General features: G+C 47.8%; 1 protein-coding gene across 1 annotated transcript; it reads left to right on the top strand.

Moving 5' to 3' along the window:
- Positions 1-897: 897 nt before the first annotated feature.
- cry-dash (cryptochrome DASH) lies at positions 898-14602 on the top strand. Its single transcript, XM_056299820.1, has 14 exons — positions 898-1048; positions 1872-2044; positions 3408-3501; positions 3641-3771; positions 5410-5558; positions 6541-6629; positions 6812-6885; positions 7006-7095; positions 7672-7751; positions 8196-8255; positions 8374-8531; positions 13221-13340; positions 13504-13680; positions 13891-14602. The coding sequence occupies exons 1-14, from the start codon at positions 986-988 to the stop codon at positions 13996-13998; spliced, it is 1566 nt and encodes a 521-aa protein (XP_056155795.1). The 5' UTR covers positions 898-985; the 3' UTR covers positions 13999-14602.
- The last annotated feature ends 152 nt before the right edge of the window (positions 14603-14754 follow it).

Below are 14754 nucleotides of genomic sequence, written 5' to 3'. Positions count from 1 at the left end.
CGCTCCGGTCAAGCACTGAATGAGTCGGTGAACGAATCTTTCGAACGAGTACTTTTAATGAACTGATTCTAATGATTCAGTGCACTGAAAAAAACTGCTTTGCCCATCACTAAACAACAGCTTCTGTAAAGTCTCGGAAATGATTGACAGCAGTTTTGGTCCCGCCTCCTGGCAAAGGGGGAAAACCGGGGGTTGGGGCGTGGCAGCAGAAAAATCAGTGAGGAATGTAATTATCAATCACTTTGCAGTGTTATTATTGAAAGATTTGTTTTCAATTTTATTATCATGTTTATTCATCAGTTAATTCAATATTCGTTTCCCAATGCATTTATTTTTGTTTTTAATTTATCAGTTGATTCTGGAATTAACAAATTGTTGATTCATTTAACTATTGTTCCATCTATTGATCCAGTGATTTGCACTTTTCTAAAGCGATTCATTAATTGACGATTGCCTTGTCAACTGATTAATAAACTGCTCAACTGATTATGGCACAAATGGCCCGCATAATGGCCCCGTGGCCGTTTGAATTTGCGGCATTTGACGCTTTACATAGCGTCTGCCCGAGGTTTGTTTGCTTTTTCTTTCTTTTCTTTTTTTTGTTTGTGGTCTAATTACCACGTGTTCTCTACCATCATGCCAAAGCGCATCAAAGTGAACCCAGCACCCGATTTAAAACAACAACAACAACAACAACAACAACAGCAACATAAATTATAACGCACAATAATAAGCAATACAATAAACAACTATAAAGCCAACAGTTACGACAGCGGTTTCCATCCCGGGGGCTTTGACCCGTGTCTGGGGGTGGGCGGGGGAAGCCTTATGAAATCCTGCGTTTTGTAACAGCGGCCGACCGGCGTGCGCAGAAGAGGAGTCTGCGCTCGCTGGATAAACATCACATGTACAGATCATCTAGTGACCTGACTTGTATTTAGTTGTTTTTAAGTTATATACCCCGCATTTGAATAATCAGATCAATATGTCGACTGCACGCACGGTTATATGTCTGCTGAGAAATGACCTGCGCCTCCACGACAACGAGGTAAGGCGAAAACCTTCACCGTGTTCAGAAGTGAGCTCCTGCTCTTCTGTGGATGTAAAACCTGCTGTAAAATCAAAGTTACTACAGTCACAGCTACACATAGTGCAGAGCTCACCGACAGCGTGTTTCCATGACTGCTACTTTAACGTTCTCATCAAAATGACAAATTATCGCCGATATACGTTTTTCATGTTGAGGTCAACCACTGAATGAACCGTCCAGTAATACACGTGACTGCAACCCCGCGTTTGTATTGTAAATAGTACTAATATTAGATTGAGGTTATTTTGTGCAGTATGTTTGTTTATCACTGCGGAATTACGCGTTGAGCCGCCATATTTGTAGTTCCAGATACGGCTCTGTGCATAACTAGTTAACTGACTTCCGGTTTCCACTGCAGCGGTCATACCAGTTTCCTTGTTTGTTGGTGTGTGCTATTGACAATGGCATATTTTTCGCGGTGCTTGCAAGATTTACCATGGATAAATGTCAACGACATGCACAGAACTGTCGACAAACTTTCACCTGCACCTACCAGCAAACGGGTGAAAAGTTTCGAGTTATACATCAAGTTACTCATCCACATAATTGTGGACGTAACTTGACATGTTTATTATGAAAATAAGTATCCTCATCCTCACAATTGTGGACGTAACTTGATATGTACAACTTGAAGCTTTCCACCCGTTTGCTGGTAGGACCGCTGCAGTAGAAACCGGAAGTCGATGGGCTACAGTTATGCAGAGTCTATTAAAGGTTCCGTGTGTTGGGTGCAGTGTCATGGATATTGAGTGCGGTTTTATATTGTGTGTATATATGATAGGTGTTCCACTGGGCTCAGAGGAATGCAGAATATATCGTCCCACTCTACTGTTTTGATCCCAGACATTACTTGGGAACAACCAACTACAATCTGCCGAAGACCGGCCCCTTCCGCCTGCAGTTCCTTCTGGAAAGCGTGAAGGACCTCAGGGACATGCTGCTCACAAAGGGCAGGTAAGCAGTGCTGCACACTGGTGCAATGGGCAGTGACGACTGGTGCTACAAATGTTTGGGGGGGGGGTCGCAATTTACCTTGGCGCAGCACACCTGACGGCTGCTTTAATGTCCACACAGTCAGAGTTATTAAGAAGGACAATGTAGCCTATAGATTTTATCAGGGTTCGTAGACGGTGGATGATTGACAGTCGAGAGGAGGTGTCGTGGTGGGTGTGAACATGATTGACAGCCACGAAAATTGTCCAATCATATTAGATCAAAAAACATTAAAACGATACCAATTCGCTGCCAATAAAAGTGGGAGTGTCTGGGGCGCACAGAACTGCGCCCCCATGGAAAATATGAAGAAACCAATCAGACAGCAACTTCAGGTCACCTGCTCGCCACAAGTTTGAGGGCTTACATAAGGTATCGTTGGGCCGGCGCCCCTCACCCAGGAAGTACATGTATTCAGACAGAAATCAACCAAATACCATTTGGAACCATATTTAATGGCTGCTGACAGGCATTCACAGACTGAAAATAATTCTATTTCAGAATTATCTTCATTATACAACTAAATTATATTTAACATGTTTAAGTAGGTTTCATCTCTTGGTGTTTGAAGGGGGCGGCACACCAGCACCCTGTACTGGCCAGCCGCCACTGGTTTCAAATATATTTCAACAACTAGTATTGTAAAGGGCCTTTGGTGGGCAGCGCGGTGCCCTTTTTCCCCACAGCTAAAGTCAAGTCATGAGCACACTGGAAACACTAAAGTACCCTAGGTAGGAAAGTAGAAATAGACTATCCATCCATCCATTATCCAAACTGCTTATCCTGCTCTTAGGGTCGCGGGGATACTGGAGCCTATCCCAGCAGTCACTGGGCGGCAAGTGGGGAGACACCCTGGACAGGCCGCCAGGCCATCACACAGGGCCGACCTCCTTGCTGTGAGGCGACCGCGCTATCCGCTGCACCACCGTGCCGCACCACCGTGCCGCCCTGAAATAGACGATAAATAATGCTCTTTGTGCAGCTTTGCTGTGTGCTTCCAGCGCCATCTTTGTGTTAGTATTGCGACTTACTGGTTGTGCGGTTGTAACGCGTCAGCTTTTTTGGCTTTCCAAGATTGAATTGATACAGCCGAAAGAACACGGGGTCAGGACACACCTGGCCGTGTGCAGGCCATATTTACATTAACAAAGCTGCGACACTGACTGTTCCCACAGTTCAGTCTGGTCAGTGAGGGGGAAGTAGCGCTCCCCCTACCCAGGATGCAGCTTGCCTGGCATGGTGTTAAAAGGGGCTACTTTCCTTGTGTATGTGTGTGTGCGTGTGCGTGTGTGTGTGTGTGTGCGTGCGTGTGTTTGTCACACAGCACTCTTCTGGTCAGACGGGGTAAGCCGGAGGACGTGGTCGGCGACCTCATCAAACGACTCGGCTCCGTCAGTGCCGTGGCCTTCCATGAAGAGGTTATTTAAATACACTCTTTCCCTTCCCGCACATCTTCACCACGCCATCTTCCCACACATCTTCGTCATGCCGTCTTCACTCTCCATCCAAATCGAATTCCTCTTTTCTTTTTACTTTGTTATCTTCCCGATATTTCAGGTGGCGTCGGAGGAGCGGGCAGTGGAGGCAGGGCTGAAAAACGTCTGCGCCGAGATGAAGGTGAAAGTTCACACCTGCTGGGGCTCCACACTGTACCACAGGGACGATCTGCCCTTCCAGCACACATCCAGGTGACCGGCAGGGCACGCTTGCTGGAGACAAGGCTGTCAAGTACACCCCGCCCCCGCATAGCATCTGTTTTATGCCGGCCGCGCGTTTTGGGTGTTGGTTTAGGGGTTGGTGGGAGGGGACGCAGGGTGGTTTAAGGGTTGGTGAGAGGGGAAGCAGGGTAGTTTAGGGGTTGGTGGGAGGGGAAGCAGGGTGGTTTAAGGGTTGGTGAGAGGGGAAGCAGGGTGGTTTAGGGGTTGGGAGGGGAAGCAGGGTGGTTTAAGGGTTGGTGAGAGGGGAAGCAGGGTGGTTTAGGGGTTGGTGGGAGGGGAAGCAGGGTGGTTTAGGGGTTGGTGGGAGGGGACGCAGGGTGGTTTAGGGGTTGGTGGGAGGGGACGCAGGGTGGTTTAAGGGTTGGTGGGAGGGGAAGCAGGGTGGTTTAGGGGTTGGTGAGAGGGGAAGCAGGGTGGTTTAGGGGTTGGTGGGAGGGGACGCAGGGTGGTTTAAGGGTTGGTGAGAGGGGAAGCAGGGTGGTTTAGGGGTTGGGAGGGGAAGCAGGGTGGTTTAAGGGTTGGTGAGAGGGGAAGCAGGGTGGTTTAGGGGTTGGGAGGGGAAGCAGGGTGGTTTAAGGGTTGGTGAGAGGGGAAGCAGGGTGGTTTAGGGGTTGGTGGGAGGGGAAGCAGGGTGGTTTAGGGGTTGGTGGGAGGGGACGCAGGGTGGTTTAAGGGTTGGTGGGAGGGGAAGCAGGGTGGTTTAAGGGTTGGTGGGAGGGGAAGCAGGGTGGTTTAAGGGTTGGTGGGAGGGGAAGCAGGGTGGTTTAAGGGTTGGTGGGAGGGGAAGCAGGTTCGTTTAGGGGTTGGGAGGGGAAGCAGGGTGGTTTAAGGGTTGGTGAGAGGGGAAGCAGGGTGGTTTAGGGGTTGGGAGGGGAAGCAGGGTGGTTTAAGGGTTGGTGAGAGGGGAAGCAGGGTGGTTTAGGGGTTGGGAGGGGAAGCAGGGTGGTTTAGGAGTTGGTGGGAGGGGAAGCAGGGTGGTTTAAGGGTTGGTGAGAGGGGAAGCAGGGTGGTTTAGGGGTTGGGAGGGGAAGCAGGGTGGTTTAGGAGTTGGTGGGAGGGGAAGCAGGGTGGTTTAAGGGTTGGTGGGAGGGGAAGCAGGGTGGTTTAGGGGTTGGTGGGAGGGGAAGCAGGGTGGTTTAGGGGTTGGTGGGAGGGGAAGCAGGGTGGTTTAGGGGTTGGTGGGAGGGGACGCAGGGTGGTTTAAGGGTTGGTGGGAGGGGAAGCAGGGTGGTTTAAGGGTTGGTGGGAGGGGAAGCAGGGTGGTTTAAGGGTTGGTGGGAGGGGAAGCAGGTTCGTTTAGGGGTTGGTGAGAGGGGAAGCAGGGTGGTTTAAGGGTTGGTGAGAGGGGAAGCAGGGTGGTTTAAGGGTTGGTGGGAGGGGAAGCAGGTTCGTTTAGGGGTTGGTGGGAGGGGAAGCAGGTTCGTGTAGGGGTTGGTGGGAGGGGAAGCAGGTTCGTTTAGGGGTTGGTGAGAGGGGAAGCAGGGTGGTTTATGGGTTGGTGGGAGGGGAAGCAGGGTGGGCTGTGTGATGGATATCCAGTGAGAGACGTGTTTAGTGCTAGAGGTCTGACTTGGGTCGATCTTACAACTTCCCTTCCTGGTTTGGTAGGCTGCCTGACGTGTACACCCAGTTCAGGAAGGCGGTGGAGACCCAGGGCAGGGTGAGGCCTCTGTTCCCCAGCCCAGACCGACTCGGCCGGCTTCCCCCGGGCCTGGAGGAAGGGCCCATCCCTACCATGGAGGACCTGGAGCAGACAGGTGAAGACGCAAATCTCTTAAAGATGTAGAGCTGCACTTCCATCAGGTCATGTGACTTCTGAAGAAGTGAATTATCTAGAGATGGAAACACCGAAATAATAAAAAAGAAGCTTCCTAAATATTGCCACAAAGTTATGTTGATTATCGATGGAAAAGTCGGCATCTTGATAAAGGGCAATAGAACCTAATTTAAAATGTCCAGAATGCCTGTAAATGCTCGCTAACAAGTATTTTTGGTGTCGTATTCCTGTACTCGTGTAGTTTTGTCATATCACATGCTGTCATATCACATGCTCTGTCATATTACACGCTGTCATATCACACGCTGTCATGTCACACGCTCTGTAATATCTCACGCTGTCATGTCACACGCTCTGTGATATCACATGCTCTGTCATATCACATGCTCTATCATATCACATGCTCTGTCATGTCACATGCTCTGTCATATCACATGCTCTGTCATGTCACATGCGCTGTCATGTCACATGCTCTATCATATCACATGCGCTGTCATATCACATGCTCTGTCATGTCACATGCTCTGTCATATCACATGCTCTGTCATGTCACATGCTGTGAGCTGCTGCTGGCCTGGTACCAAGTGTCAGTCTGCACCGCGAAGCCCTGCCAGCTGCTGTGCCAACGGCATGAAAACAAATTCCCCAACGTTTATTCTCCTCTGCCATCTGATTGATTTTGATGCATTTATGTGCCGCTGGCGAGGATAAAAGCTAAATTACTCCTTTTTTGTCGTCCCTGTTTCAGTAAATCCACAACATACACCAACCAGCACCACTTTTCATCACTTCGTAGGGAAATACAAACTGCTCAGCACAATTTTTCTCCCAGGTGCAGTCGGGCTAATCAACTGGCTTTATTTCCTGAAATGGCTCGAGTCCACATATTATCCTAACGTGCATCAGGGGACACGTTTAAATTAGTCTGGCGCTGAAATGTTTTATCTGTCCTGTGCTGACAGAGCCCGCGATTGATCCCCGCTCTGCCTTCCCCTGCAGCGGTGGGGAGAGCCAGGCTCTGGCCAGACTCAAACACTATTTCTGGGACACGGTGAGTCACACACCTCTGTGTCACATGTTTTTCCCTCCACGGTGAATTCTAATTTGGAAATTACGCAAGGGTGAAATTGCCTGCAATTTGTCGCTAGCCAGCACAGAAACCTTGCATGTTGCAGCGTAGCTGACTTAAGAGCCTTGTCACACACGAGCCGGCTTGTTTTTGTCTTTGCTCAGGATGCTGTCGCTGCTTATAAGGAGACCCGTAATGGCCTGATTGGTGCAGACTATTCAACAAAATTTGCACCCTGGTGAGTGGCCTTGCTTCGTTTCTTTCAATGCTTTTAGTTTCTGTATCCTTCCGGCGGCCTCATGTTCTAGCTGACTCATGATTTCTCCGGATAATGTTTTTTTGTGTTGGCCCTCTGCAGGCTGGCATTGGGTTGCATTTCCCCCAGGTTTATCTACCACCAGATCAGGAAGTACGAGAGCGAGCGGACAGCCAATCAGAGCACATACTGGTGAGTTCAGCCAATTAGAGCGCATACGGGTGAGTTTAGCCCATCAGAGCACACATTGGTGAGTTCAGCCAATCAGAGCACATGTTGGTGAGTTCAGCCATCAGAGCACATGCACTGAAATGCTGAGATGTCTGTGATTGCCACGAAACGCCCCCCCCCCCATTGCATCCTTGGGCAAGGCATCTTCTCTGCGGCTGGTTCTTTGCAGCCAGTAAATAATGTGTGAAAATAAATGTAAATCACAGAACAAAGTGGAAATTTACAACAATAGCAAAATTCAATTTTGCGCATTTAAATGATTCCTGTTACATAAAGAGAATTTGAATTTTTTGACAGGGTTGCCACATATTAAAAAAAAAACAGCAATCACAGTATGTAAAGCATTATACGGTATTCAGAATTATGCTGCCACAAAAACAAAGCACAATACAAATAACATGCAATAGAAACAAGCATGAGATTGATTCGGAGAAAGAAAGACCCCCAGACCCCCGCCCCCCTTCAACCATTCTGTGATACTATGTATTGGTGTGAAAAGTTCTTTATTTTCTAAAAATCCCCAACACTCTCCAACAGGGTCATTTTTGAACTACTCTGGAGAGATTATTTCAAGTTTGTGGGTGCCAAGTATGGAGACAGACTGTTCCACATCAGAGGTAAAGACTGGAGAGTTTTAGGTCACCTTCCCTGTAAACAACAGTTAAAGGCGGCATGGTGGCGCGGAAGTTAGTGCTGTCTCCTCACAGCAAGAAGGTCCGGGGTTTGAACACCGGGGTTGTCCAACCTTGGAGGTCATCCCAGGTCGTCCTCTGTGTGGCGTTTGCATGTTCTCCCCGTGTCTGCAGTGGGTTTTCTCTGGGTGCATGTTAGGGTTAATACCCCTGTCTGTGCCCCTGACCGAGGCAGGGCAAGACGAGCTGGAGTTGGTCCCCATGGGCTCTGCACGGCGGCTGCCCACTGCTCCTAGCTACATAGCTAGGATGGGTTAATGCAGAGCATAATTTCTCCACGGGGATTAATAAAGTATCTCAAAATCCAAAAATAAATAAATAAATAAAACAAACAAACTCCAAACTCATCCCAGCCGATTTCTCCTTTAGGGCTTCAAGACAAATCTGTTCCGTGGAAAAAGGACCGGAAGCTCTTCGACGCATGGAAAGGTTTGAATGAATTTGTCCTCACCGTTTGCAAACTCGATGACGACTGGTGCATTGCATGTGTGCACAAATGTAAGATGCACGATAATCAGCGAATGTTTTACGCCGTTTGGGATCCCAGAGGGACGCACAGGGGTGCCCTTCGTAGACGCCAACATGAGAGAGTTGGCCATGACGGGCTTCATGTCCAACAGGGGGCGCCAAAATGTAGCCAGTTTCCTCACCAAAGACCTGGGCCTGGATTGGAGGATGGGAGCTGAGTGGTTTGAATACCTGTTGGTAAGGACTTTAACCTGTGTCAGAACCAGTCACAAGCGTTGGATAGTAAAAGGAGGTGTAAAGGCACCATTAAGTGTTGATAATAGGACCCTATTCTGAAGCACACTTCTTGTGTCCGACACCTAGCCCCCCCCCCCTTTTCTCCCCAATTGTACTTGGCCAACTACCCCACTCTTCCGAGCCGTCCCAGTCGCTGCTCTACCCCCTCTGCCGATCTGGGGAGGGCTGCACACTACCACATGCCTCCTCCATACGCCCATTTCACGCCGTGGCCATCTTGGATTAAAAAAAAACCAAGCGGTGGGAATTTAGCCACGCCCCCTTCTTACTTCATTGAAAACACTGCTGGAAGCAACATGTCGTACTGCTGTGTACCATCCTGCAACTCCTATCAAAGAAGGGAAAGAGATAAATCCTTGACGTTTCACCGCTTTCCCAAACACCTGCAGGGCTCTCAACTTTTGAACTGAGTTCAGAGTGAGATTTTGGCAGCGGCGGTGGTGGGGGTTTGGTTGGGGTGGGGACGGGGGTCTGATCTGATAAATGACACATAAATTCATACAAATAAAAATATTTATTTAATTCATCATTTTTTAGTGCAGGTAGAACTGGTGACCTGAACGAGAACAGGAGAATGTCACTTAATATGCGCAGTAAGCCCGTATACATGTTCATTATGAATACAAACGACAGGGTTGATGTCAGGTTACAATCTGTCTCACAGTAAAACACCAAGCTCATGAATCTCGCTTTTTTGAATATTCCAAATGTATTTCCATGGAAGTGGAGAGCTCATAACAACCAGAAAAAAAACAACAATAAATTATATGAAGTGAAAATGAATATATCCCACCATGTACTTATCTCAGATTGTGTTCTTATAAGCTAATTTCCACAGCAAGTGGGAATGAGAGAATGAGGCCATTAACTTCAAAGACACGTAGCAGTGTCTTGCCTTTAACGTCGCTGATAAAGCAGCTGGCTTGCTTGAGATCGGTAAAAATATAATATATAACAGTTCAGCAACACGCAAACCTACCACAGAAAACCGGACATTTTCATGAATTTATTTACTGTATGCATTGAGCTGCAGAGATTGCACCATGTACAGCCAGTTAAATAATATTGGGGTGACCAGTTTCACTGTGACTAAAACATTAGAAGGGAGACAGAAGTTTGACGTTGAAAAATGTTTGCTCCTGTTTGTAGTTGCATTGGTGACTTAATAGCGGAAGAAGATGAAGAAGAACATGAGGGAGATAGGTGTGTTGTTACTGTCAGTACAATACAATTTTTCAAACATGTAGATTACTGCATTGTATAATATGTATATACATATATACACTCACCGGCCACTTTATTAGGCACACCTGTCCAACTGCTCGTTAACGCAAATTTCTAATCAGCCAATCACATGGCAGCAACTCAATGCATTTAGGCATGTAGACATGGTCAAGACGATCTGCTGCAGTTCAAACCGAGCATCAGAATGGGGAAGAAAGGTGATTTAAGTGACTTTGAACGTGGCATGGTTGTTGGTGCCAGACGGGCTGGTCTGAGTATTTCAGAAACTGCTGATCTACTGGGATTTTCACGCACAACCATCTCTAGGGTTTACAGGGAATGGTCCAAAAAAGAGAAAATATCCAGTGAGCGGCAGTTCTGTGGGCGAAAATGCCTTGTTGATGCCAGAGGTCAGAGGAGAATGGCCAGACTGGTTCGAGCTGATAGAAAGGCAACAGTGACTCAAATAACCACTCATTACAACCGAGGTATGCAGAAGAGCATCTGTGAACGCACAACACGTCAAACCTTGAGGCAGATTGGCTACAGTAGCAGAAGACCACACCGGGTGCCACTCCTGTCAGCTAAGAACAGGAAACTGAGGCTACAATTCGCACAGGCTCACCAAAATTGGACAATAGAAGATTGGAAAAACGTTGCCTGGTCTGATGAGTCTCGATTTCTGCTGCGACATTCGGATGGTAGGGTCCGAATTTGGCGTCAACAACATGAAAGCATGGATCCATCCTGCCTTGTATCAACGGTTCAGGCTGGTGGTGGTGGTGGTGTAATGGTGTGGGGGATATTTTCTTGGCACACTTTGGGCCCCTTAGTACCAACTGAGCATTGTGTCAACGCCACAGCCTACCTGAGTATTGTTGCTGACCATGTCCATCCCTTTATGACCACAGTGTTCCCATCTTCTGATGGCTACTTCCAGCTGGATAACGCACCATGTCATAAAGCTCGAATCATCTCAGACTGGTTTCTTGAACATGACAATGAGTTCACTGTACTCAAATGGCCTCCACAGTCACCAGATCTCAATCCAATAGAGCACCTTTGGGATGTGGCGGACCGGGAGATTCGCATCATGGATGTGCAGCCGACAAATCTGCAGCAACTGTGTGATGCTATCATGTCAATATGGACCAAACTCTCTGAGGAATGTTTCCAGTACCTTGTTGAATCTATGCCCCGAAGGATTAAGGCAGTTCTGAAGGCAAAAGGGGGTCCAACCCGGTACTAGCAAGGTGTACCTAATAAAGTGGCCAGTGAGTGTATATTCACTAATCTTTCAATAGAGGATAGCTCTGTTCTGACACATCATCTTGATAATTGGAAAATGTGTGGAATTATATTGCTTCCCACATGTATGACATATCCTCATGTGTCCAGTGAGGTTTGGGCGACTCTACCTGATCATGACTACGATGTGAAGCCCCTTTCTGTGGCAGACCAGCTTGACGCAGTAAAGAAACGCATCGCTTTCCTGGAGGACGAAAATAAAAAGCTGAAAAGTGAGCGTTTTGGTCTAGAACGCTTCCAGTGTGCGCCCAATCTGATCAGGTTTTATACTGGTTTTAAGGATTACCACACCCTCAAAGCACTCTTCCTAGCTTTACAGCCTACTGCAGAGTCCATGGTGCGATGGACTGAAATGCAAAGGAACAGCCATAACCTAGAACACATTTCTGTGTCCGGCTTCCATGCAGAGCATTTATCGCTGATTGATCAGTTTTTCCTGTTCTTGTGCCGTGTGAGGCAGGGCTTTTTTGCTCTGGATTTATCTGTATGATTCAATGTGTCGCCGGCCACAGTCAGCAGGAACTGTATTACGCGGGCCAACTATTTGCTCTTTATGTTAGGGACCCTCCCAATATGGCCTGGTAGAGCAGCAGTAGACGAGCTAATGCCACCAGTATTCAGGGAATTCTACCCAAACACAAGAGTGATACTAGACTGCACAGAGATCCGCATCGAGACAGCTAGTTGGAAGGTTTTGAACACCATGACATACTCCCATTATAAAAGTAACACTACACTGAAATCCCTAATTGGGATCACTCCCTCAGGGTCAGTTAGCCTGGTAAGTAATCTATACACAGGATGTATTTCTGATAAGGCGATAACTAAGAGGTCAGGTGTTCTGGACCTCTTAGAGTCAGGTGATGAGGTCATGGCCGATAAGGGCTTCCTTATCAAAGACCTGCTCGATGAAATAGATGTAAAACTTGTCATCCCTGCATTTTTAGGCCCAAGTGGGCAGTTTAGCTGTGATGAGCTCACAAGACACACAGAGTATTGCTGGCTTGAGAATACACGTCGAACGGTCAATAAGACGCATAAAGAGTACCACATTTTTGATGGAGCCATGCCCCTTTCACTAACTGGACTTACCTTCATTTCAGCACAGTCCTATTTTTTAGCCCACACCTTGAGATGAGCAATGACTATCTTAGTTTAGTAAACAATTGATGATTTGAGTCGGTAGCGAGTTCCAGTTTATTGCTACAACAGAATGACAGTTGACCGAACATATTTTAGTTTAAAATGAACCAACAGTTTTGTTAAAGTTAAAGGACAAAGAATGAAAATATTGTAGATGGGACAATCTAATGTATAAATATTGAATGTACAGTATAAAAATGAAATGTATCTTATTTTTTATTTTATTGTGATTAAACAGCTTGTTTGAATACAGCCCTGTGTGTGTGTCTCTCCTCACTGGCACAGGAGAGGCAGAAAGTACTCGAAAAAGAAAAGATCCAGCTTAGTTTTCATATTGTGGTAAATGACAGTAGGTGCTAAAGGTTGGTAGTCCAAACCATGTTTGCTGCTGGCCCCGGCTGCATTGATTTCCGATTGAGTAAGAAGGGGGCGTGGCTAAATTCCCACCACTTGTTTTTTTTAAAATCCAAGATGGCCGCGGCGTGAAATGGGCGTATTACATGTGGAGTCACTAGCCCAGTTGCAGCGTGTGGGAGGATCATGCTATTCCCCCCGCCCCCCCCCCCGGAACAGGCGCCCCAACCGACCAGAGGAGGTGCTAGTGCAGCGACCACGACACACCCACATCCGGCTTCCCATCTGCAGACACGGTAAATTGAGTCTGTAGGGACACCCGACCAAGCCGGAGGTAACGCAGGGATTCGAACCGGCGACCCCCATGTTGGTAGGCAACGGAATAGACCCTTTTATGACCTACGTCACGCATAGTATGCACGCGCAATTTGGCAGCAAAAGAGGCAATCACATGATCACTGTTTACCAACTGTAAAAGGGTGTATAGACCACTACGCCACCCGGACGCCCCCCTTTTGCCTTTATTTTGACCAGTGGAGGATGATGTGCAGTGTTGCATTGTAGAAATATCGACCTCATCATTTCATTCTGCTTCCACAGGTCGACTACGACGTCTGCAGCAACTACGGCAACTGGCTGTACAGTGCCGGTATAGGAAACGACCCCAGAGAAGACAGGAAATTTAACATGATCAAACAAGGGCTGGACTATGACAGCAATGTACGTCTCAGTGTGAACAAGCGTTGGTTCTTCACCCCCCCCCCTTTTTTTGTGCTTTGTGTGGGGTTTGACAGCTGACCGATGATTAAAGCGTCACGTGTGAGAGCACACCCATTCAGCTTTTCGTTGTTGGTTGTAAACTCCGTCTGTCTGTGTGCGTCAGGGGGACTACGTGAGGCGGTGGGTTCCAGAGCTGCAGGGTCTCAGGGGGGGGGACATCCACACACCCTGGGCCCTCAGCAGCGCCAGCCTGTCGTGCGCTCGGGTGTCCCTCGACGACACCTACCCCTCCCCCATTGTCGTGGCGCCCGAATGGAGTAGACACTATAACAAGAAGCCGGTGGGTGTTCAGATGAAAAGGGAAGGGAGAGTTGTGTGTGGTTTTTGTTCCTGCTACATCCAATTTGCTTCCTGTTTTTATTAGCGGTGAAAAAGAGTCGCTGGTACTAGTAGGTTACACTAGCTACCTCCGACCACACACGTGTCTCTCTTTGAACTGCAGCAGGTTTGTTTTCATTTAGGTCTAACGTTAACTGGTCTTGTTTTCCAGAGTGTCCCGGGGCCCTCGGCCAGAGGGAAGAAAGGTCCATCCCGCACCCCCAGACAGCACCGGGACAGAGGCATCGATTTTTATTTCTCGAAAAGCAAAAACTTCTGACCCGCCACACACCGAGGTCCAAAACTGCGAGCGGACACAAAGGCCGCCAAAGCGGCGGTGATGCCAGACTGTGATGGACCAGCACATCTGCTGCGTCACACACGCCGTTCAGACTGGAAGCTGTTGTGCGGTGACGCCACTCAGGAAGTGCAAGTTCTCTTTCATGCCCGAATACTTGAATCTTACTGACCTACATATACTGCGTTGGTTTTCTAGAGGACGCTTTCTCCCCACCACCATGTTCTTGTGAAGTTGTAAATCACGCAGTGCTTCTTGCCCTTCAACAGAAGGGGGACGCTGCCTTTTTTGCGTCGTTCGCTTTTTGGCAGTTTAAGTTGTTGCGGATTCTTGTTTTTCCATCGCATGCTGGTTGAGTTTTTGTTTTCATATCTTTATGCTGTTTTACGCTGCAGATCCCATATATCTCTTCTTATGAGCAGTTGGGGGGGGGCACTCGAAATGTGAACTGTGCTATGAGGGACTCCAGTATGGTAACATGTTATTACATAGAAAAAGGAATGTGATATTTGCAAATAAATAAATAAACATACTAACCCGGAGTTGTGCATAAAAAACGAGGATGTTAAGGTGTGGCGTTAAAAATGTTGGCCAGTTCTGAACGTCGAGGAGGAGGACCAGGAAGAGAGACACTGAACATGGTCTCACTTCCGGTTTCCATCTGATGGACAGTCGAACCCTGGACAGCGGGTCCACGTGCACAGGACAGGATATCCTACCAAGTTAAACCACACTTTT

Source organism: Lampris incognitus, chromosome 19 (genome assembly GCF_029633865.1).
Source record: "Lampris incognitus isolate fLamInc1 chromosome 19, fLamInc1.hap2, whole genome shotgun sequence".
Classification (NCBI taxonomy): Eukaryota; Metazoa; Chordata; class Actinopteri; order Lampriformes; family Lampridae; genus Lampris; species Lampris incognitus.
Note: the sequence above shows the minus strand (reverse complement) of the source record. Positions and strands in the feature narration are given on the sequence as shown.

What these genes read in the sequence shown, in the direction of transcription:
- cry-dash (XM_056299820.1), top strand. Translation starts at nt 986, where the DNA reads ATGTCGACTGCACGCACGGTTATATGTCTGCTGAGAAATGACCTGCGC. An exon ending in TCAACAAAATTTGCACCCTG is followed by an intron (nt 6,886 to 7,005) that starts GTGAGTGGCCTT and finishes GGCCCTCTGCAG; the next exon opens with GCTGGCATTGGGTTGCATTT. An exon ending in CAGACTGTTCCACATCAGAG is followed by an intron (nt 7,752 to 8,195) that starts GTAAAGACTGGA and finishes TTTCTCCTTTAG; the next exon opens with GGCTTCAAGACAAATCTGTT.